The sequence below is a fragment of the Phacochoerus africanus genome, chromosome 4 (assembly GCF_016906955.1).
Source record: "Phacochoerus africanus isolate WHEZ1 chromosome 4, ROS_Pafr_v1, whole genome shotgun sequence".
Classification (NCBI taxonomy): Eukaryota; Metazoa; Chordata; class Mammalia; order Artiodactyla; family Suidae; genus Phacochoerus; species Phacochoerus africanus.
Genome location: NC_062547.1, coordinates 59995445 through 60018486, shown reverse-complemented (window position 1 = coordinate 60018486; position 23042 = coordinate 59995445). Strand labels below are relative to the sequence as shown.

The window sequence follows — 23042 nt, the reverse complement described above, 5'->3', positions numbered from 1 at the left end:
GAAAAGATGAATGGGAGTTCTGCCATGGCGCAGTGGAAACAAATCCGACTAGGAACCATGCAGTTTCGGGTTCCATCCCTGGCCTTGCTCAGTGGGTTAAGTATCCAGCGTTGCCGTGAGCTGTCGTGTAGGTCACAGACATGGCTCGGATCTGGCGTTGCTGTGGCTCTGGCATAGATAGGCTGGCAGCTATAGCTCAGATTAGACCCCTAGCCTGGGGACCTCCATATGCTGCTGGTGTGGCCCTAAAAGGACAAAAGACAAAAAAAAAAGGAAAAAAAGAAAAGAAAAGAAGGAAAAGATGAATGTTTGTTCTTTGGGGCTTGGCTGCAAAAACAAACATCACTCACTCATGGAGTGTGGGGGTGGCCCTTCCGTACCTGGCCCCTGGTTCATACCCCATCCCTGAGGAAGACTCTGGCACCTACATCCTAGTTCGTGGGTACTTGTTAAGGGCACCTACAGGATGCCATCATCTGTAGTTGGAAATACAGCATAGGGCTGGAGGGGTGTCAGGGAAATAAATAGTTCAGGGCTCTGGGAGGTTCGGAGGAGAGAAATCCATCCCAAACTGGCCTCATGAGCTCCAGGGTGGAAAAGCCCGAGTGCACCTTCTGGGTTCTTTCCACCCTGTTGGGTCCCAGGACACCCCAAGTCTGCAGGCCTCTGTCTCCCGCTCCTGGCCTTGGCTCTGCTTGATTGCCCTTGGGCATTATTGCTTCCCCTCCCTGGAGAAAGAAGACTCGTCCAGCACAGGGAGCTCCCTCGAAAGTTGCAGCACCCAGGAGTTCCTGTCATGGCTCAGCGGAAACAAATCCAACTAGGAACTGTGAGGTTGAGGGTTCGATTCCCGGCCTCGCTCAGTGGGACAAGGATCTGGTGTTGCTGTGGCTGTGGCATAGGCTGGCAGCTACAGCTCCGATTAGCCCCCTGGCCTGGGAAACTTCCTATGCCATAGGTGCAGCCCTAGAAAAAGACAAAAAGACAAAAAAAAATAGTAATAATAGTCAGAGCTCCTGTCTTGGCTCAGTGGTTAACAAATCCGCCTAGGAACCATGAGGTTGTGCGTTCAATCCCTGACCTCGCTCAGCGGGTTAAGGATCAGTGTTGCTGTGGCTCTGGTGTAGGCCGGCGGCTACTGCTCCAATTCGACCCCTAGCCTGGGAACCTCCATATGCCTCGGGAGCGGCCCTAGAAAAGGCAAAAAGACAAAAAAAAAAAAAAAGAAAGTTGCAGCACCCTAAACCCAGGAGTGTGAGCTCTCGTGACCTGACCAGGGTCACCTGGGTACCTGGAGTTAAAGGGAGGGTCAGTGCCCCCTTCTCCAAGGTGATAGAGGGCAGAGTGGGTGGCTGCCCAGGGTGCAGTTTCCAGAAGGGGGCCAGGTGTGCACTGCACCTGTGACCCACCTACCACCTACTTAAAACATCTCCTTTCCATTTTGAGTCATTGCCAAAGTCTTCAGCAGGTATTGTCCACAGGTGGGGAAGGCGAGCAGTAGCGAACAGTGCACCTCGCCCCCCAGGTACCAGCATAGTCCTCTGGGAACTAGGAATACGACACTCAGGGTCACCTAGCCTGGGAGGAGTCCGGAAGGTTTGTTTTTGTTTTGTTTTACTGTTTAAAACTTTTTTTTTTTTTTTTTTTGGCCATTTCTTTGGCCGCTCCCGCGGCATATGGAGGTTCCCAGGCTAGGGGTCTAATCGGAGCTGTAGCCACTGCTGTAGCAGAGCCACAGCAACACGGGATCCGAGCCGCATCTGCGACCTACACCACAGCTTACGGCAACGCCGGATCGTTAACCCACTGAGCAAGGGCAGGGATCGAACCCGAAACCTCATGGTCCCTATTTGGATTCGTTAACCACTGCGCCACGACGGGAACTCCTAAAACATTTTTATTGCACTACACCTTACGTACAGTAAAGCGAATAACTCATAAATGTACAGCTCAAGGAATTTGGACATCTGTTCATACGTAAAATCTGATCAGAAGATAGAGAGCATTTCAAGCCCTCAGCTGGCCTCTCCACATCCGCTTCTTGTCGTACCCCCCAAAGTTAACCCCGTTCTGATCTTTATCACCACAGATGTGTTTTGTCTGTGCTTGAATTTCTTTTTTAATTAGGTTAAGACGTACAACATAAAATATACCATCTTATAAGACTTCTTCGTAGTGTGCCCTTCAGTAGCTTGAAGTACATTCACACTGTTGTGCAGCCATCACCACCATCCATCTCCAGAACTTTTCCTTCTTTCCAAACTCTGTCCCCATTAAACACTAACTTCCCAGCCCCCTCTCCCAGCCTCTGGCACCCTCGTGACTCTTTGTTGCTACGAATCTGATGCTCTAGGGACCTCATGGAGGTGGAATCATACAGTATTTGTCCTTTTGTGACGGGCTTATTGCACTTAACATGATATGGTCAGGGTCCATCCATGTTGCAGCATGTGTCAGAATGTCCTTCCTCTTCTTTTTTTTTTTTTTTTTTTTTTTTTTCCTTTTCAGGGCTGCACCTGTGGCACATGGAGGTTCCCAGGTTAAGGGTCCAATTGGAGCTACAGCTGCTGGCCTACACCACAGCCACAGCAACACCAGGTCTGAGCCTTGTCTGTAACCTATACCACAGCTCACAGCAATGCAGGATCCTTAACTCACTGAGCGAGGCCAGGAATTGAACCCACAACCTCATGGTTCCTAGTCGGATTTGTTTCCGCTGGGCCATGACAGGAACTCCAGAAGGTCCTTCCTCTTGAAAGCTGAGTGACATTCCATTGTGTGGACAGAACACGTTGTGTTACTGGGCTTGGATTTTACTTAGATCTGGTACACAGTCTTTTGTGTCGGCTTCTTTCTCCACTGCTCTGCCTGCGGGATCCGTCCCTGTCGTTGCACATGTCGGCAGCTTGTCCTGTGTTGTCATATGGTCCCCATTGTGTGCCTGGACCATCTGTGCAAACTCATTCTCCTGTGGGTGGCCATCAGGGTTGCATCCACAGAGCGGGCTCATCATCATCATCATCACTGTGAGAGAAGGTGTTCTGAGCTCCCAGGTGACCCAAACTCAGCCCTGGGGTTGCAAACACTGAGGAGAGGCCTGGGGGAGGCATGCGGTCGTGGGGGGCCCTGGCTGGGATAGTGCAGCAGCTGAGGTCCAGAGGTGGGAGGTCCGGCAGCAGTGCAGAGGGTGGGGGGCAGTGGGGATGCTTTGTCCTTTCCTGCAAGCAGCGTCTTCCATGGCCCACAGCACACACACACACACACTTGGCCTGTCTTTGTTTCCCTGATCAGCCTGAGCTCACTCCCTGGGGAAGGTGTGCAGTGTGGGGGGCCTCTTCCCTGCTTCTCTCGCATCAGATGATCCCAGGACAGACTCCTGCCCCACCCCTCTGAGCTCCACTCATTTTCATTCCCATGTGGGTCATCTGCCCACACTCCCTACCCCCTCGACGCTGCCACCTCCCCAGAGTGCATACACAGCAGGCACCCAGTTAATCTGACTCCAAATAGATTAGTAGAAAGGCTAGGGTCTGTGAGGAAGTGAGGCCCAAGGTGTGACTGGGCTCCTGCCACCCTGGGATCCTGATGGATCAGAGAAGGGCCTCCCAGGACAGATGGGAGCCTGCGGCTGTTTTTTTGTTTGTTTGTTTTTTGGTTTTTGTCTTTTTAGGGCAGCCTCTCGGCATATGGAGGTTCCCAGGCTAGGGGTCAAATCAGAGCTACAGCTGCTGGCCTATGCCACAGCCACAGCAACAAGGGATCTGAGCCACATCTGCAACCTACACCAAAGCTCACGGCAACTCTGGATCCTTAACCCACCAAGTGAGGCCAGGGAGCGAACCTGTATCTTCATAGATACTAGTTAGATTTGTTTCTGCTGAGCCACAACAGGAACGCCTGGGGCTATTCGTTTTTTTGTTCTGTTTTGTTTATGTTTTTGTTTTTTTCCATAAAGTACATACAACTTAAACTTTACCATTTCCCCCCTTTTATTTTTCTATTTTTTATTTATTTTTTTGGCCTCGCTTGTGGCATGTGCAAGTTCCCAGGCCAGGAATCAGACCCTTGCCACAGCAGTGATAATGCTGGATCCTTCACTGCTAGGCCACTAGAGAACCTCCACCATTTTCCCCTGTTTATAGTGTACAGTTCAGTGGCAGGTAGTATGATCGTAGTGTTGTGCAACTCCTACTTCAAAACAAACATTATCATCATCCTGAAGGGAAACCTCCCCCTTCTCCAGCATCTAGCAACCACTAATCTATTTTCTATCCCTATGGATCTGCCTGTTATGGACCTTTCATCTTACGTGGATTGTACAACATGTGACCTTTTGTGTCTGATGTCTTTCACCTGGCATAAGGTTTTCAAGATTTATCCACAGGGTAGCACGTGTCAGTGCTTCATCCCTTTTTATGTCTGAATAATAATCCACTTCATAGCTGGACCACATTTTATTTATCCACTCACCTGTTGATGGATGTTTGGGTTGTTTCTGCCTTGTGGCAACTGCAACTAGTGCTGCTCTAAACACGGTGTGCAAGGGTTTGTTTGAACATCTGTTCTCAGTTCTTTTGGGGATGGCCTGGCAGTGGAATTGCTGGGTCACATGGTAACTCTGTGTTCAGCTAGTTGAGGACCCTACAGAGTGATTTCTGTAGCGACAGCCCTAACTGGTATTCCTGGTATATGAGGGCTCCAGGTTCTTTGGGCAAGTTCAGGCAGACCTTGGCAGGATGAAGTTGGGAGAACATGGTTCTTCATTCGGCTCACTCACCCCCACTGGGTATCAGCGAGCCCAGGCCCTGGGAGCTGGGCCATCTCCCTGAGGGCGCTCCCCTAGTGAAAGGGCAGAGCCAGCCTTGAACTCATGACTCTGCCTTCCAGGTTACACAAGGAGATACTTCCCTGACAGGTGACAGGAGAGGCCAGAGTGTGGCTTTCTACCACTGGACCCATAAGGAACCACAGGAATAGCCATTAGGACCAGCCTGGTAGGTAAGGGTGGGCAACGAGGCAGAGCATGGGGGGAGTGGGTGAGAAGAAACAGCACCTCTGAAAAGGACTGATGCCAGGTCATGTCCAGTGTTAATCCACTGGGTGTGTCTTTAATTAAACTTTAATTAAAATTAGGTATGCTTGGAGTTCCTGTCGTGGTGCAGTGGTTAAGAATCTGACTAGGAACCATGAGGTTGCGGGTTCGATCCCTGGCCTTGCTCAGTGGGCTAAGGATCTGGCATTGCCGTGAGCTGTGGTGTAGGTTGCAGACGCGGCTCGGATCCCGAGTTGCTGTGGCTCTGGTGTAGGCCGGTGGCTACAGCTCCAATTCGATCCCTAGCCTGGGAACCTCCATATGTCACAGGAGCAGCCCAAGAAATGGTAAAAAGACAAAAAAAAAAAAATTAGGTATGCTGTATGTTTTCCCTCATATCCTTCCGGGTGGTGTATTGGGACCACTTGGTACCAGAGGTCTTGACAACCTTTTCTCAATTTGGGCAAGGATCTGCCAAGAGTGGGGCCCTTGCAATAGGAGCCACTGCCCTGCTGGGCTCCACTTCGGCCCCACAAGCCTCCTGGTCCCAGAAAACAACCCCACCCCTCCTGGGTCTCAGGCAGAACTTGGGGAGTGGGCTCCTGGGTCACCCTCAACCTCCCTCCATCAGACCCCATCTCACCTGAGTGACCCCATGGGTGGCCTCTAGGCCTCCCTGCACCTTCCCCTCCTTCCCCGCTGCCTCTCTGGATCCACACCCTCCTCTCTCACTGGCAAACTCATTCCTGCCCTGGAGTCTTTTGCACATCCTGTCTCATTGCCTGGAAGGAAACACCTGCCAACACCCCTGCTCCCTGCTCTGTTTATTCCAGCCTCAGCACCCACACCCCACTTAGGAATGCTAGTTTGACCATCCAGTCTCAAATCTAGGCCCCCATCACTTGGTCCGTCTCCCTGTTTGCTTCCTTCATCGCAGGTGCCAGTTCAGTTCCCTGAATTGTCTTGCTTCTGCATGGGGGCAGGTGCCTGTTCACTGTTGTGCCCTCAAAGCCAGCAGGGCCTGGCATGGAGGAGGCTCTGAGCATCTATCTATGTGAATGACCACCTTCCCCAAGGGGCAGAGGTTGGGCTATGGGTGGTTCGGGCTGCCCTGGCTTTCTCATCATCTTATGTTGACTGGGAATTGACCTCCTTGTGACTCCCCTGAGTTGTCGCACAGGGCCACTGCCCCTGCTTCTTTGTGACAGCCTGCATCAGGTTCCTGTGGCTGCTGTTAACAATCTGCCAGATAGTTGAGGGCAAAAGCCACACAAGTTTGTTGTCCTCCAGTTCTGGAGGTCAGACATCTAAAATGGGTCTTCAGGGCTGTGTTCCTTCTGGAGATTTCAGAAGAGAATCTGTTTTCCTTGCCTTTTCCAGCTTCTGGAAGCCACTTGCATGCTTCCACCGGTGGCCCCTTCTACCACCTTCAATGCCAGCAGTGCAGCATCTTCAGATCTCTCTGTAACCTGCCTCCATCATCACATCTCCCTCTCTGACACTACTGCCTCCCTCTCTTAAGGACTTGTGAGGATATTGGGGCCATCCTGATATTCCAAGACAGTTTTCCCATGTCAAGATCCTGCAAAGTCCCTTTTGCCATGTAAGGTAGCATCCACAGGTTCTGGGGGTTTCCCAGACATCTTTAGGGGCCACCATCAGCCCACCACAGCCCTTTAATTATCAGACCAGGCTGGTCCTTATGGTTGTCCTTTCCTAGACCGGTACCCCAAGTATCAGGATTCCAGGACTCTCAGTCCCTGCTCATGGGCCTCCCAACCTGGCCTTGCCCAATGGCACCATTCCTCCTGTCTCAGGTCCTCTTACCAAGATTGAAGGCGTGAATTCCCTTCAGTTCCCACTGCCCAGGTGCTGGGGGGCGGGGGGTGGCTAAGTACACCCAGAGAGCTGTCACATGAGCCAAGGCAGCACAGTGAAGGTTGGGGCAGAGGGAGGATGAGGGAGCAGCGAGGACTAGGAGCACTCGACCTCAGACTGGAGTACTCACCCTGTCTGGCCTCGCCCCTGTATCTGCACCATCAGATTCGGGGCCCATAGGTGCACGATGATGTTCGTCCCTTGAGCATGCCCTGTTTTGGCTCCTGCTGCTGCCCAGATCTTTTGGACTGCCGTTTCATCATCCTCAAGGTCTCCATCCCCGCCCCCACCCCAGACCCGCCCCCTCCCCCTCCGGTGGATGGAAAACAGCTCAGACCACATGGCCAATGCTGGACGATCAGAGCAGTAAATAAGTAACAGAGGATCTTGTTGAACCCAGAGTGTAAACAGATCTGGATAAATGACTGAATAAGTGAGTAAGACAGGGAGGTGGGGACCAGAGAAGAGACCTCTGTTCTGCGGAAGAATTCTGAGCTGTGTATGTCCATTCTCCCTCTCCACCTCTAGCTTACTGCCCCCTGCCCCCCACCACCTCTTGCCCAAAGACTTGGTTCCAAAGAGAAGAATGTGGAAAGGGAAAAGGGTTACTTGACAGGGGGACACCTGGGAGACCCCACTTTAACCAAGAAGCCCAGGCTCATCTCCCCTGGATTAAGTCTGTGCTCTCAGGGTCCCTAGATAATGTGATGGCGAGGGCTCCCCACCTCCGTGTTCTTCCCAGAACCCCACAAACCAGGCTAATGGCGAGAAAACATATCAGACAACCCAGATGGAGGGGTGGGGGTGTTCTGCAGGACTGGGAAGGCCTCAGGCTCATGGATGGATGAGATCCTGGGACAAAAAAGGAAGATTCAGAGAATAACTGGTGAAATTGAAAAAAGCCAGGAGTTGTGTTGACAGCGGGAACAAGGGTAGTAAAGGTCTCATCAACCAGGTCAGAGCAGGCTGCTTCTGCACAGTCACCCCTCTCGGATCTGTGGGCTGTGACGCTGGGGGGTCTCAAGAGGCTCCTGCTGGGAATTTCCATTGTGGTGCAGCAGAAACAAATCCCACTAGTAATCATGAGGTTGTGGGTTCAATCCCTGGCCTCGCTCACTGGGTTAAGGATCCAGCGTTGCCATGAGCTGTGGTGTAGGTTGCAGATGCAGCTCAGATCCCACCTTGCTGTGGCTATGGTGTAGGCCTGCAGTTGTAGCTCCAAATCATCTCCTAGCCTGGGAACCTCCATATGCCTCGGGTGCAGCCCTAAAAAGCAAAAAACAAAACCAAACCAAAGAAAAGAGGCTCCCGCTTCCTTATCTATTTTATCAAGTACTACCATGTGTCATCGCCCACTGTTGGTAATTCATCTCCACTGCAGGGGATGGTCTACATGAGGCCCTACATTCAGAAGATGGGGTGGCTGAGGCTCAAACCTACTCCAGCTCTTCCCAATTGGATGTCCCATCAGCATTTTCAAATACAGCATCATCCGCCCAGCCTGCCTCTGTGGGGTGGTTTTCTCCTACTTGTCCCTAGCATCTGGTCTCCCCTTGCACCTCATTATCCGAGGTTAGGTCCTATATTTTAGATTTTCTTTTTAATTAAAAAAATTTTTTTGACCATACCCACTGTATCTGGAAGTTCCCAGACCAGGGATCAAACCTGTGCCACAGCAGCAACCAAAGCCATTGCAGTAACAACTGCCTGATACTTAACCCATTGAACCACAAAGGAACGTCCAGGATATTGGATTTTTTAAATCACAGAAGGCCCAGGGTATCATCTTCTCCCAGACATAATCTCCACTGGCCCATGTCTATGGGGCAGACTCTGACTTCTGTCCCTGCTGAATGCTCAGCTGGCCTCTCTGCTGCCTCTTTCAGCCTCACATCTTGGGGGACAGAGCCTCAGGCACTGAGCTTAACCCACAGGGTCCCAACCCCCTCAGCTCCCAGCCCCAGGGGTCTGTGCCCTTTAGCTTCATGTTCTGCACAGTTTTGAGAGTTGTGTTCAGGAGCCATCTGAGTGTAGCCAGACCCTCGCTCCTCTCTCCCCTGCACTGTTGTTCTTTAAGGTGAAGCGAAATCTTTATTATAGGGCACTTCTCTGGAAGAATCACTCAAGATAAAATGGTGTTGAGCTTGTCTGAGGGTCGGGCTCTCTGGAGGAGGACTTGGCAATGGCTTTGGAGTCCTGTGTCAAGGCTGGAGTTCCTTCTTTTTGTTTTGAGTTTTCTCTTGTTGTTTTTGTTTTTTTAGCTGTGCCCATGGCACATGGAAATTCCCAGGCCAGGGATTGAACCTGCGCCACAGCAGCAACCCAAGCTGCTGCAGTGAAAATGCCAGATCCTTAACCCGCTAAGCCACGAGGGAACTCCTGGAGTTCCTTCTGCCGTTTGTCTGGCCAAGCTTCCCACATCTCATGGGCAAAGTGGGGAAAGAAACCAGTGACTATGGACACTCTCCCCCACCAACCCCCCATCCCCAGTTGTTAGCTGTGGTGATTGTCACTATAGTAGTTTCTGGCTAGGACTCACAATGCCTCAGCTTCCCCATCTGTAAGGCTACACACATGCACATTGGTTAGGGCTGGTCAGATTAGAGAATACAGGGACAAAGGGACTTAATAAACAATAGCTGCTTTGTACTGTATTGTGTCCTTGTGTTGAGCATCTGCCTTCACCCCATTCTCACCCCGACATGCACAGCCAGATGCAGAGTGTGAAGGCCTTGGCCTGAGGAGAGGCCAGGGTCAGGGTGCACCTGCCAAGAAGGGTACCCGTTTCCCCTCAATCCAGGCAGCACTAATCCCCCACACGGCTTCCCATGACTGCCAGTACCCTTCCCCAACCCAGGACATGGAGGCCCCGGGGTGCCAACTAGACAGGGAGGAGTCAAGTTACCAGGTCAGCCCCTCCATAGCCACAAATACCCGAAATGTGTTTCTCTGAAACCACTGGCACATCCCAGAGGCACCTGGTTTTCTCAAAGCTATTTTTTTTTTAGCTTTGTATCTTGAAATAATTTTAGACTTACAGAAAAATGACAAAAATAACTGAGCATCCGTGATACCCTTCACTCAGCTGCCTCCATTGTTAGCATCTTACAGGATACAGTTACCTGAACCAGAAACTTTACATTGATCCAACACTAGGAACCCATCTCCAGACTGAATTCTGATTTCACCAACTTTTCCCCTAATGTTCTCATTCTGGTCCAGGCTCCTATGTTGCATTTGGTCCTTGTGTCTCCTAAGTCACCGCCAATCTGTGGTCTGTGATGGTTCCTCAGTCTTTCCTTGTCCACAACCTTCACTGCTGAGAACAGTTCAGTTGTTTGTAGAACGTGCCTCCATGCGGTTTGTCTATTGTTTCCTCACGATCGGATTGGGGCTGCGCATCTTTGGCACAAATCCCACAGATGTGATGTTGTGTTCTTCCTGCTGCATTGTGTCAGGGGTACGAGCTGTTGCTGTGTCCTTATCACTATTGGTGCTGACCTTGATCACTTGGTCGGTGTAAGATCTGTCAGGTTTCTCTGCTAAGAGAAATTATTAAGTGTCTTGTGGAGAGTTGCTTAGAGATCACAGACATACCCCACTTCTCATCATATTTTCACTCCCTCATTTTAGCATCCGCCCACCTGTGGTTCTTGATGGCAATCATGAATATTGGCATTTGCTTATTGGTGGTTTTCTCTGTCCATCATTCATTATACATTGATTAATTGAAACTCTGCTGTAAGGAAGAGCTGCCTCTTCTCTTCATTCATGCAGCTACCTGTGGAAATAAATGGAGGCCACCAATGAGAAAACAGGCTCGCTAGAGCCAGGGGTTCAGCTGCCACCACTGCATTTGGCAGAGACTCAAAGACAGGTGGGTGGGGGGAGCTTTATGGCAGAGCAGGGAAGGCCCAGGTATACCTATTGCACGCTGTTGGCAGGAGAAACCTGGGGGTGGCTGATGAGAAGCATATTGTTTTTTGATTGGTCTTGAGTTGGAAGCAGGAACAATAACTAGAGAGGCTGCAGTCAAGTACCCAGACCCAACTGTTTTGGATGGATCACAAAAGAGTTGTGGTTTACTTCCCTGGCTGGTTATTGCAGAGGCAGCAAGTCAGAGTTCTACCATTATGCCATGTCCCTGTGTATATTCTCTCTCTTACCTAAAGGGTTCGGGGTTTTGTTCTGGGTTTTTGTTGTTATTGTTTTACTGAGGACTTTCTTTTATTAAAATACAGTTGATTTACGGAGTTCTGTCGTGGTTCAGAGGTAACAAATCCGACTATTATCCATGAGGACTTAGGTTCAATCCCTGGCCTCACTCAGTGGGCTAAGGGTCCGGTGTTGCTGTGGACTGTGGTGTAGGCCACAAACGAGGCTCGGATCTGGCATTCCTATGGCTGTGGTTGTAGGCTGGCAGCTATAGCTCCCATTTGACCCCTAGCCTGGGAATTTCCATGTGCCGCCGTGGGTGTGGCCCTAAAAAAGCCAACCCCCCCCAAAAAAACCCCGTAAAACACAGTCGATTTATGATATTGTGTTAGTTTTAGGTGTAAAGCATTGTGATTCAGTTACACATTTTTTTCTGATTGTATTCCATCATAGGTTATTACAAGATATTGAGTATAATTCCATATACCATACAGTAAATCCTTGTTGATCGTCTATTTTATGTAGAATAGTTCATATCTATTAATGGGTGGTTGGGTTCTTTGTTTTTGGGTGGCATCCACAGCATGCAGAAGTTCCTAGGCCAGGGACTGAACTCATGCCACAGCAGTGACCTGAGTCACTGCAGTGACAATACCAAGTCTTAACCTGAGAGCCGGAGTTCCCACTGTGGCTCAGTGGTAACAAACCCAACTAGCACCCATGAGGATGCAGGTTCAGTCCCTGGCCCCACTCAGTGGATTAAGGATCCAGCATTGCCATAAGTTGTGGTGTAGTTCAGAGACGCAGCTCTGATCTGGTGTTGCTATGGCTGTGGTCTAGGCCAACACCTGCAGCTCTGATTCGACCCCTAGCCAAGGAACTTCCATATGCTGAGGGTACAGCCCTAAAAATACAAAGAAAAGAAAAACCTAACCCGCTGAACCACTGGGGAATATCTGCTTTTTAAAATTATTTTTCTTGTTGTTGTTTTTGTCTTTTTGTCTTTTCTAGGGGCACACCCGAGGCATATGGAGATTCCCAGGCTAGGGTCGAATAGGAGCTCTAGCCCCTGGCCTACACCACAGCCACAGCAACTTGGGATCTGAGCCACGTCTGTGACCTACACCACAGCCCACAGCAACGCCGGATCCTTAACCCACTGAGCAAGGCCAGGGATCGAACCCGCAACCTCATGGTTCCTAGTCGGATCATTAACCACTGAGCCATGACGGGAACATATGCATTTTTGAAATTGAGGTATAATTGACATATAACATTACAGTCATCCTTAAGTATCTTCAGGGCATTACTTCCAGAATCCTCCTTGGATACCAAAATTTGAGGGTGCTCAAGTCCCTTATTATAAAATGGCATAGTTTGCATATAACCTGTGCACATCCTCCTGTATATTTCACATCATCTCTCAGTTACTTATAATGCCTGATACAATGTAAATTCTAGATAGTTTCCAGTGCACAGTGCTTGTCAAGAAGCAAAACTGTCTCCCTGAGCAAGTGGCTGCCCCGATCTCACCCTCACCCTCATCCGCAGGACTGGGCCATAACTTGGCTTCTCCCCTTGAGCTCCAGAGCCTCAGTGAACATAGGGCACTCCTGACCACAGAGAGCATCTCTCTGCTGTGAGTCACCCAAGGGTGACTCTTGAGCCCGGTTCCTCTGAGATCCCCAGGGAATGCTTCCCCCAGTTCTGCCAGCTGCACCTCCTGTCCTAGGATTCACTTTACAGTTTTCTAACTTGATTCATCTAAAGAATATTTTATATTACTACCCTAAAAAGAAATCCAGAAGTTAGAGCTTAAAATAATGTGTGTATATGTTTGTGTGTGGCCACATATATTCATATCTGCCAAACCTTAGCTTTTAACAATATTCCTTCAGTCTGCTGCTTGAGACCCTATTCATGAAATCAGTATAGTTGGTGGTGATTAACTTCATTGAAAATTAACTGGAGGTGGGAAATGGCAGAGTAAATTGCACTTAAATGAGCCACCTGTTACTTCCTGAAACTCCTCTTGCACTTAGGACATGTAGGCAGGAGTGTCTGAGTATAAGTGAGTGTGCGATGCAAAGCATATTTCTTTTTTTCCTCTTTTTTCCCCCTCAACAGTGACGATACCAGATCCTTAACCCACTGAGCTATCAAGCTATCAATCCACTGAACTCCAGCAAAGCATATTTCTGAATGTAGGTTACAGTCAAAAGATCTCTTAAATAACTGGTCAGCTAACAAATGTATGAAAATTATTTAAAAAGAAAGGAGTTCCCTGGTGGCTCAGCGGGTTAAGGATCCGGCGTTGCTGTGAGCTGTGGTGTAGGTCGCAGACGCGGCTCAGATCCTGCATTGCTGTGGCTCTGGCATAGGCTGGCAGCAACAGCTCGGATTAGACCCCTAGCCTGGGAACCTCCGTATGCTGCAGGTGTGGCCCTAAAAAAAAGCAAAAAAAAAAAAAAGAAAGAAAGAAAGATAGAAATCATCTCGCCCAGTTGCCTGCCTTGGTGCAGAGCCCAGGCCTCTTGCCCTGGAGAGAGGGAGTCAGCAGGGGCTGGAGGAAGGAGGGAGGGGACTCCAGCCACCTGGGTTTTCAACACCAGCTGAGGCCACTCTGGGCTTCGCCCTCAGCCATGTGGGCCATTGTTCACCATCTCACCAGTGAGGAGCTCCAGACTATGGCCAAAGGAGCCCGTGTTCTTGGGCACAGACATGGGTGCTCCATCTGGGCAGCGAGCGAGCTGGACTCTGAGAAGTCCTGGCCATGGTGTCCTCACCCTGGTGGCAGAGGGGACCTGCTGACTGTCCTGAGCCTGGGTGTTGTGTGTGGGCAGTGGCAGCCCCAGTTGAGTGAGTGGGAGGTGGGGAGGGCTCTCAAAGCAGGGGGAGGAATCAGAATCATGTGGCAGTTTCAGGGAAGGGGGCTAGTAGGGAGCATGGAGGGGGTGCCTGAGTGCTGTGGAGGGTGGCCACATGTGGGTCATGTCCTCTCTCTATTATTAATGAGTAAGTAAGTAGGGGGTGGGGAAATGCTAATTGCAAGAGAATCTGTACATCCACAGTCAGCCCCACTCCCGCCCTTGTCACCTCCCAAGTCTGGTGAGTCCCTGTTGTCAGCACTCTATAAACAATTGGACTGTTTCTTGTCCTTGCCAGGGTCCAGGTAGGTTCACCCATTAGTGACATGCTGTTTGACATCCTCCCATGAGGGCTCAGGTCACATGTTCTCCCTGTCACCCTCTCCTCACTCCCCCTTGGCTTCCCATCCAGACCTTCTAACCTTCACTGGGATCAGCACCTAGTAGTGCCCTTACTTGCCCACAAGGCTTCATGCTTACCTGTTATGGGCACAGCACACATTCCAGGGCACTTGCCAAATCACCTGCAGAGAGGTGTTTCCGCAGCCTGCCTCCATGGCCACTTGTCTCACCTACCGGTCGCATTACTGTCCTCACACCTGCCAACAGCCCCCCACTGAGGGTTAAACCCACCTTTTCCCTTTTTTTGGCCGAGCAAGTTCTCAGACCAAGGATCGAACCCATGCCAACAGTAATAACCAGAGTCACAGCAGTGGCTGACAAATGCCAGATCCTTAACCTGCTGAGCCACCAGGGAACTCCCCCACCTTTTTTCTTATGAGTGTGGTCTGGTATCCGTCATATTTTTTAATTATTTTTCTTCAGCGTTCCTGTCGTGATTCAGCAGAAGCAAATCTGACTAGCATCCATGAGAACACTAGTTCAATCCCTGGCCTCCATCAGTGGGTTAAGGATCCAGCATTGCCGTGAGCTGTGGTATAGGTCACAGACGCGGCTAGGATCTGGGATTGCTCTGGCTGTGGAATAGGCCAGTGGCTACAACTCCAATTTGACCCCTAGCCTGGGAAACTCCATATGCTGCAGTTGTGGCCCTAAAATAAAAAAGACAAAACAAAATTATTTTTTTTCCTTCCCAGTGACCTGGCTGTTTCTCGCCTTTTTTCTTTTTTCTTTTTTTGTTTTCATTTTTGTTTTGTTTTGTTTTGGTTTGGTTTTGTTTTTGTTTTTAACTGATTTGAAAGGGCAAAAAGCTCTTTGTTTCTTAGGAATTTAGGGTTTGGCCTGAGAGACAAAGTCTTGAAGGCCCTCCCCGCCCCCCCGCAAAGAATCTCCTCCTCTTCACTCTGCAATCCCGGAGCTGTCAGGAAGCGCCTGACCCTGGCAGGATAAGCCCTGGCTACCTGCTCTGCTCGGGGTTGTGGAGACCTGGGGCACCCCAGGTTCTCCTCCAAAAAGGGCCTTTCATCTTAGTTTCCTTTGACTCTGTTACAAAATCACCACAAACTGGCTTAAGACAACGGAAATTTATTTTCTCATGGTTCTGGAGGTCAAAGGTCCCAAATCAATCCTCCTCCAGAGCCACTCCAAAGGCTCTAGAGGAGGATCCTTCCTTGTCTCTTCCAGCTTTTATGCTCAGGCATTGCTTGGCTTGTGGCTTGTGCGTATCATATCACTCCAATCTCTGCCTCTATCTTTTTTTTTTTTTTTTTTTAGAGGCACACCCTCGACATACGGAGGTTCCCAGGCCAGGGGTCGAATTGGAGCTGTAGCCACCGGCCTACACCACAGCTATGGCAATGCCAGATCCTTAACCCACTGAGCAAGGCCAGGGATCAAACCTGCATCCTCATGGATGCTAGTCAGATCCATTTCTGCTAAGCCCTGGATCCTTTGACCCACTGTGCCAGGCCGGGGGATTGAACCCATACCTCCACAGCAACCCAAGCCACTGCAGTTGGATTCTTAGTTCACTGTGCCACGGAGGGAACTCCTCCACCTCTATGTTGACATGGACTCCCTGTCTGTGTCTTGTTTTTCTATCTCCTATCAGATCAATCACTTGTCATTGATTTTTAGGACCCACTCTCACCCAGGATAATATCTTCAGATTTTTTCCACAAAGGCTTTTTACAAATAATGTCACATTCCCAAAGGCAGACATGTCTTTGGGGGCCACTGTTCTGTCCCCTGCAGATGCCTTCCCTGTGTGACATGCTGTTGTAGGTCTGCACTGGTTTGTGTGACAACTGTTTCTGTCCAAGTCTGCCACACTGCAGCCCCGTCTGAGCCAAGTACAGAGTTCCTAGGGCAGGCCCTTGGTGCAGGCCAGTGGGTGAAGACTGGCTTAGTGAGCAGTCAGCAGCCTGGGTCTGAGCCTGCACCGCCCTCCTGGGGAAACTCTGTTTCTTCCTAGAGAGCTTGGAGCAGGAGCCATCCTGGGGGGGCGGGGGTGGAGCAATAGACTCTAGACATACGAGGTAGGGACCAAAGAGCTGGACTGAAAGTTTTGCAAAATATGTCCATATCCAAGAAAACTTAGGAAGCTCCCTTTTTGGCTCAGATTACAAACCCAACTAGTATCCATGAGGATGCAGGTTTGATCCTGGCCTTGCTCAGTGGGCTGAGGATCCATGAGCTGTAGCATAGGTCACAGATGTGGCTCAGATCTGGCATTGCTGTGGATGTGGTGTGGGCCAGCAGCTGGCAGCTCTGATTCAACCCCTGGCCTGGAAACTTCCATATGCCACGGGTGCAGCCCCACAAAGAAAAGAAAAGGAAAGAAAGGGAGAAAGAAAAGAGAAGAAACAAAACTTAGGGCCTGACTTGGCCCTAAGAAAGGCTGCATCATCCACATCTAGGCACCCAGATGTGGGGACCATCCCCCTGGGTCTATAATGTTAGCAGTGGTGCTAACCAGCATTGGGATATATGGTGGGGTGGTGATGTAGTCACAGCGCACCCCAAAGACTGATACCCCAGCAAGTGGCTTGAACAGATCCCTAGGGCCTAGTTTCTCTTTGTTTGCTTTAGATTTACAGAAAAATTGCAAAGATAATGCAGAGTTGCCATACACCGCATGCACCTAATTTCCCCTAGTAACATCTTACATTAAAGTGGCGTATTTGTGACAACTAATGAACAAATACTGATATGTTATTGTTAACTAAAGTCCATACTTTTTTTTGGGGGGAGGATTCTTTTTAGGGCCACACTGGTGGCATATGGAAGCTCTTAGGTTGGGGGTTGAATTGGAGCTACAGCTGCTGGCTTACGCCATGGCCACAGCAACACCAGATCGAAGCCACATCTGCAATCTATGCCACAGCTTGCAGCAATGCTAGATCCCTTACCCAGTGAGCAAGGCCAGGAATTGAACCCGCGTTCTCATGGATACTAGTCAGGTTCTTAACCCACTGAGCCACAATGGGAACACCCTAAAGTCCATTCTTTTTTCAGATTCCCTTAGTGTTTCCCTAATGTCCTTTTTTTTTTTTTTTAATATACGTAACGTTTATTCTTTTATTTTTAGAAATTTTTTTTTTTTTGTCTTTTGTCCTTTTAGGGCCGCACCTATGGCATATGGAGGTTCCCAGGCTAGGGGTCTAATCAGAGCTGTAGCCATCGGCCTACACCAGAGCCACAGCAACACGGGATCCAAGCCACGTCTGCAACCTACACCACAGCTCATGGCAATGCCGGATCCTTAACCCACTGAGCAAGGCCAGGGATCGAACCTGCAACCTCATGGTTCCTAGTCAGATTTGCTAACCACTGAGCCATGATGGGAACTCCTAATATTTGTTTTCTATCCCAGGATCCTCAATTTACATTTAGACATCATGTCTCTTTAGGACCCACTGGGCTTAGACAGTTTCTCAGACTTTCTTGGTTTAGTATGGCCCTCCACTGGTATTTGTCTGGTGTTTTTCTCGTGGTTGGACTGCAGTTTGGAGAAAAGGAAATCTGAGCTGCAGCTTCAACCTGTGCCATAGCTACAGTAATGCTGGATCTTTAAACCCATTGTGTCAGGCTGGGGCTTGAACCCTGGCCTCCGCAGTAACCCGAGCTGCTACAGTCAGATTCTTTTTTTATTATTTGCTGAATTTTATTACATTTATAGTTGTACAAATTTTATAGCGCTTCCATCCCAAACCCCCAGCACACCCCCCTACCTTCCCAACCTGTCTCATTTGGAAAACATAAATTTTTAAAAGTCTGTGACTCAGTATCTGCTCTGCAAAGAAACTCATTGTGTCCTTTTTTTATTCCACATGTAAGTGATAGCATATTATGTTGGTGTCTCACTCTCTGACTCACTTCACTTAGCATGATAATTTCTATGTCCATCCATGTTGCTGCAAATGCCATTATTTCTTTCCTTTTAATGGCTGAGTAATATTTCATTGTGTATATGTACCACCTCTTCTTTATCCACTCTTCTGTTGATGGGCATTTAGGTTGTTTCCATGTCTTGGCTATTGTATATAGCGCTGCAATGAACATTGGAGTACATGTGTCTTTTCAAGTCATGGTTTTCTCTGCCCAGGAGTGGGATTGCTGAATCAAATGGTAATTCTATTTTTAATTTTCTGAGGAATCTCCATACTCTTTCCCACAGTGGTTACACCAATTTACAGTCCCACCAACAGTGTATGAGGGTTCCTTTTTCTCCACACCCTCTCCAAACTTATTGTTTGCAGACTTTTTGATGATGGCCATTCTGGCTGGTGTAAGGTATTACCTCATATTGGTTTTGATTTGCACTTCTCTAATAATTAATGATGTTGAACATCTTATCATGTATTTTTTTTGGCCATCTGTATGTCGTCTTTGGAGAATTGTTTGTTTAGATCTTCTGCCCATTTTTTGATGGGGTTGTTTTTTTGGTTTTGAGCTGCAGAAGGTGTTTATACATTTTGGAGATTAATCCCTTGTCAGTTGCTTCATTTGCAAATATTTTCTCCCATTCTGTGGGTTGTCTTTTCTTGTTTAGGGTTTCCTTTGGTGTGCAGAAACGTTTTAAGTTCAATTAAGTCCCATTTGTTTGTTTTTGTTTTTATTGTCTTTAGGAGGTGGATCTGAGAAGATGTTGCTGTGGTTTATGTCAGAGAGTGTTTGGCCTATGTTTTCCTCTAGAGTTTTAGAGTATCTGGTCTTACTTATATTTAGGTCTTTAACCCATTTTGAGTTAATTTTTGTGTGTGGTTTTAGGATACAGTCAGATTCTTAACCCACTGTGCCACAGCAGGAACTCCATCCTTTTTTTTTTTTTTTTTTTAATTTTCTTTCTCGCAGTATTCCTGTTTTGGTCACTGGGAGCTCTCTGATTGCCTTTTTGTGTCCTGCATTGCTTTGGTTACTCCTTGGCCAAACAGGGTACTCCAGGATCATCTTTAAGATTCCTGTTCCATCTTAAAAGCAGCCATTCCTCCCGGATTCAGGGACTGTTATAGGTGGAAACAGTGGCAGAGGCCACTTGGAACAGAACCCTGCTTGTGCTTTCTAGGATGTTCCATACCAGTGGGTGCCTGGGAGGACCCAGAGGACAGGAGGGGCTTCCATAGTCAGCTCGGGGGACATCTGCCTCATTTGCATCATTTTATAGGAAAGCATTTTAATGCACTGGGTAATTTTAAAGCTTAGGATCTGAGACCTCCAAGCACATCAGTGCCTGGGGGCATCTTGATGATACCAGCCCTTCATCTTTTTTCTTTCCGGTCCCCTCCCTGTGGTTGGCTGAGCTTTGCTTTGCATGCACTTCCACTGAGAGGTTAAAGGTAGGTTTGTTACCCCCAAAACTGGATTTGCCTCTTGGTGAGTGTTGAGCCAATAGACACAACGAAGTCAAAGATGGGGAGAGAGGAGTTCTCGCTTTGGCACTGTAGGTTAAGGATCCAGCATTGCTGCAGCTGTGGTGTAGGTCATAGCTACAACTTGAGTCTGATCCCTGGCCCAGGAATTTCCATAAGCCAGGAGTGCAGCAAAAAAAACAAAAAACCAAAAAACAAAACAAAACAAAAAAACAGATGGAGACAAGGAAGGATTTATCATTACTTGCAGCAAGTAAGGAGAATACCAAGGATCATTCTCAAAGCAGTGTCTCCCCAAGCTGCAAAATGGGGAAGGTTTAAGCTAAGGGTACATGCATATTCATGAAGGGGCTTGAGCAGAGGAGAATTCAGCATAAAATTGGGGCAAAGTTCGGTAGAGTCCAAGCTTTTTTCTTTTTTCCTTCTTCTTTCTTTGGCCACAGCATTCAGCAGCTTTGAACTAGGATCTCGGTTCCCAGGCCACCATGATGAAAGCACTGACTCCTAACTACTAGGCCACCAGGAAGCTCTCTAGTCCAAGCTATAGTTGAAGTCAGGAGGGTCAACATCATGATCCCATCCTCCACCAGCAGGGGAGTGGGCTTAATTCTTGAAGAACTCATAGGTATATTATTATTTATATCCCTCGAGGAGGAACCAGGACTCTGCTTTATCACTGCCCTTTTATTTTTTTTTTTAGGGGTGCACCCACAGCATATGGAGGTTCCCAGGCTAGGGATCAAATCAGAACTACAGCTGCCGGGAGCCACATCAGCAACCTACACCACAGCTTAGGGCAGCGCCAGATCCTTGACACACTGATCCAGACCAGGGATTGAACCCACCACCTTATGGTTACTAGTCGGATTCGTTTCCCTGGATTCATTTCTCCTGCACCACAACGGGAACTCCTGTCACTGCACTATTGTATGGCAGCCTTTTCTCTTCTTCCAGCATTCCTTTGTTCCTGTAAGATCATTAGTTACTGGAGTTCCTCTCGTGGCACAGTGGTTAACAAATCCGACTAGGAACCATGAGGTTTCGGGTTCGATCCTTGGCCTTGCTCAGTGGGTTAAGGATCCGGCGTTGCCATGAGCTGTGGTGTAGGTTGCAGATGCGGCTCAGATCCTGTGTTGCTGTGACTCTGGCGTAGGCCAGGTGGCTACAGCTCCGATTAGACCCCTAGCCTGGGAACCTCCATATGCCACAAAAGCGGCCCTAGAAATGGCAAAAAAAAAAAAAAAAAAAAGGACCTGACTAGTATCCATGAGGATGCAGGTTTGATCCCTGGCCTCGCTCAGTGGGTTAAAGATCTGGCGTTGCTGCAGGCTGCAGCATAGGTCACAGATGCAACTTGGATCCAGCATTGCTGTGGCTGGGAGCTGTAGCTCCAATTTGATCCCTAGCCTGGGAACCTCCATATACCAAGGATGTGCCCCTAAAAAGACAAAAAAAAAAAAAAGGCTTGGGCCAAAATGGCTTCTCTTATGTCAAGAGAGCCATTCCTGGTTCTCTTTCTTCAGGGACCCCTAACTTATTGGCTTCCAGGTTGCCAGGGAGGAATCTTCAAGTATTAGGACCCATTACTATAAGCTTGGCCATGCAGTAAGAAAGATTAATTTTCTAAAAGTATTTCTATGCACAGAATCTCTCTTAGGTCCAAGCTTGCAAAAGCCCAAAGGGCACTGGGTTCCAGATCAGACGGGGCTCTCCAGCCTCCATACCCTCCAGCCTGCCATGACCCCACCTCCTGCTGTGTGACCTTGCTGGCAGCTTAACCTCTCTGAGCCAATCTAGGCAGTTGGTATTACATTAAAAAATAGAGGAGTTCCCATCATGGCTCAGTGGAAATGAATCTGATTAGCATCCACGAGCACGCAGGTTCGATCTCTGGCCTTGCTCAGTGGGTTGAGGCTGTGGCGTTGCCGTGAGCTATGCTGTAGGTCGCAGATGCAGCTTGGATCTGGTATGGCTGTGGCTGTGGTGCAGGCCAGCAGCTACAGTTCCAATTCAACCCCTAGCCTGGGAACCTCCATATGCTGTGGTGCCGCCCTAAAAAGACAAAAAGAAATTAAAAATTAAAAAAAAAGGAGTTCCTGTCGTGGCTCAGTGGTTAACGAATCCGACTGGGAACCATGAGGTTGCGGGTTCAATCCCTGGCCTTGCTCAGTGGGTTAAGGATCCAGCGTTGCTGTGAGCTGTGGTGTAGGTCACAGATGTCTTGGATTTGGCATTGTTGTGGCCGTGGCCAGCAGCTACAGCTCCAATTAGACCCCTAGCCTGGGAACCTCCATATGCCGGGGGAGTGGCCTTAGAAAAAAGCAAAAAGACCCAAAAAAATTAAAAATAAAAATAATTTAAAAATTAAAATTTAAAAAAAAAATTTTAAATAGACTCAAAGGCCTGTTTATGATAATGAGCTAAAAAAAGCCAATGAGGGAGTTCCTGCCGTGGCGCAGTGGTTGACGAATCCAACTAGGAACCATGAGGTTGCAGGTTAGATCCCTGGCCTTGCTCAGTGGGTCGAGGATCTGGCATTGCCGAGAGCTGTGGTATAGGTTGCAGACGTGGCTCGAATCCCACATTGCTGTGGCTCTGGCCGTAGGCCGGTGGCTACAGCTCCGATTAGACCCCTAGCCTGGGAACCTCCATATGCCTTGGGTATGTCCCTAGAAAAGACAAAAAGACCAAAAAGACTAAAAAAAAAAAAAAAGCCAATGAGAAGAGCTTTTGTAGAGGGGACTGTGTCACTGTGATGTAGGTTCCAGTGTCTTTCTCCTGCAGGGAAACTGAAGCCAGGTTAGGAAAAGGGTACCACTGGAGCAGTGCTGGCTTCCGGGGGACTTGAGGATGAGTCACAGGCCCCAGGCCCATGGCGGGGGAAGCAGGCTGCCTTCTCACCTCCTCCCTCTTGCTCCCAGGAGTCTCCCCACCGTCCTGATCAGGCCTGGAATGGGTAATGGTGTGAAGGAAGGTGTGGTGCGTTTGCGTGAGGATGCTGAGTCTGTCCTGCACTCGCCTGTCTCTTCAAAGGCAAGTACTCCATGGGCGTTCCCACCGGCTCCCTATTCTGTGCTCACACCCCATTTACAATGAGGGGGGAGCAGTGACACAGGCTGCTTTTGATTCCATTTTTATAGCTCTATTTGTGCTGTGAAACCAGCTGCCCCACCACTTGGCGAGAAGCCAGAAACCTCGCCCACATTTGGCTGGGAGGTCAAAGGTGTCCTTGAGCCCCTTTGCTTGCTCAGATTTGCCAACACAAAAGAATTAGCCAAGGGAGTTCCATCTGTGGCTCAGCGGGTTAAGAACCCAACTAGGATCCGTGAGGATGTGGGT

General features: G+C 48.9%; 1 protein-coding gene across 2 annotated transcripts in view; it reads left to right on the top strand.

The window, feature by feature from the left end:
- The window catches only part of SLC25A42 (solute carrier family 25 member 42), a 46833-nt gene that overhangs the window by 11300 nt on the left and 12491 nt on the right, over positions 1-23042 (top strand). Inside the window, exons 1-2 of one of the 2 annotated variants that reach the window (XM_047776470.1) lie at positions 19646-19670; positions 22625-22736. In XM_047776470.1, coding sequence (XP_047632426.1) covers positions 22656-22736 — 81 coding nt within the window. In that variant the 5' untranslated portion in view covers positions 19646-19670; positions 22625-22655. Of the gene's footprint in view, positions 1-19645; positions 19671-22624; positions 22737-23042 lie in introns of those variants that run through there. The other variant, XM_047776469.1, reaches the window with a different exon arrangement.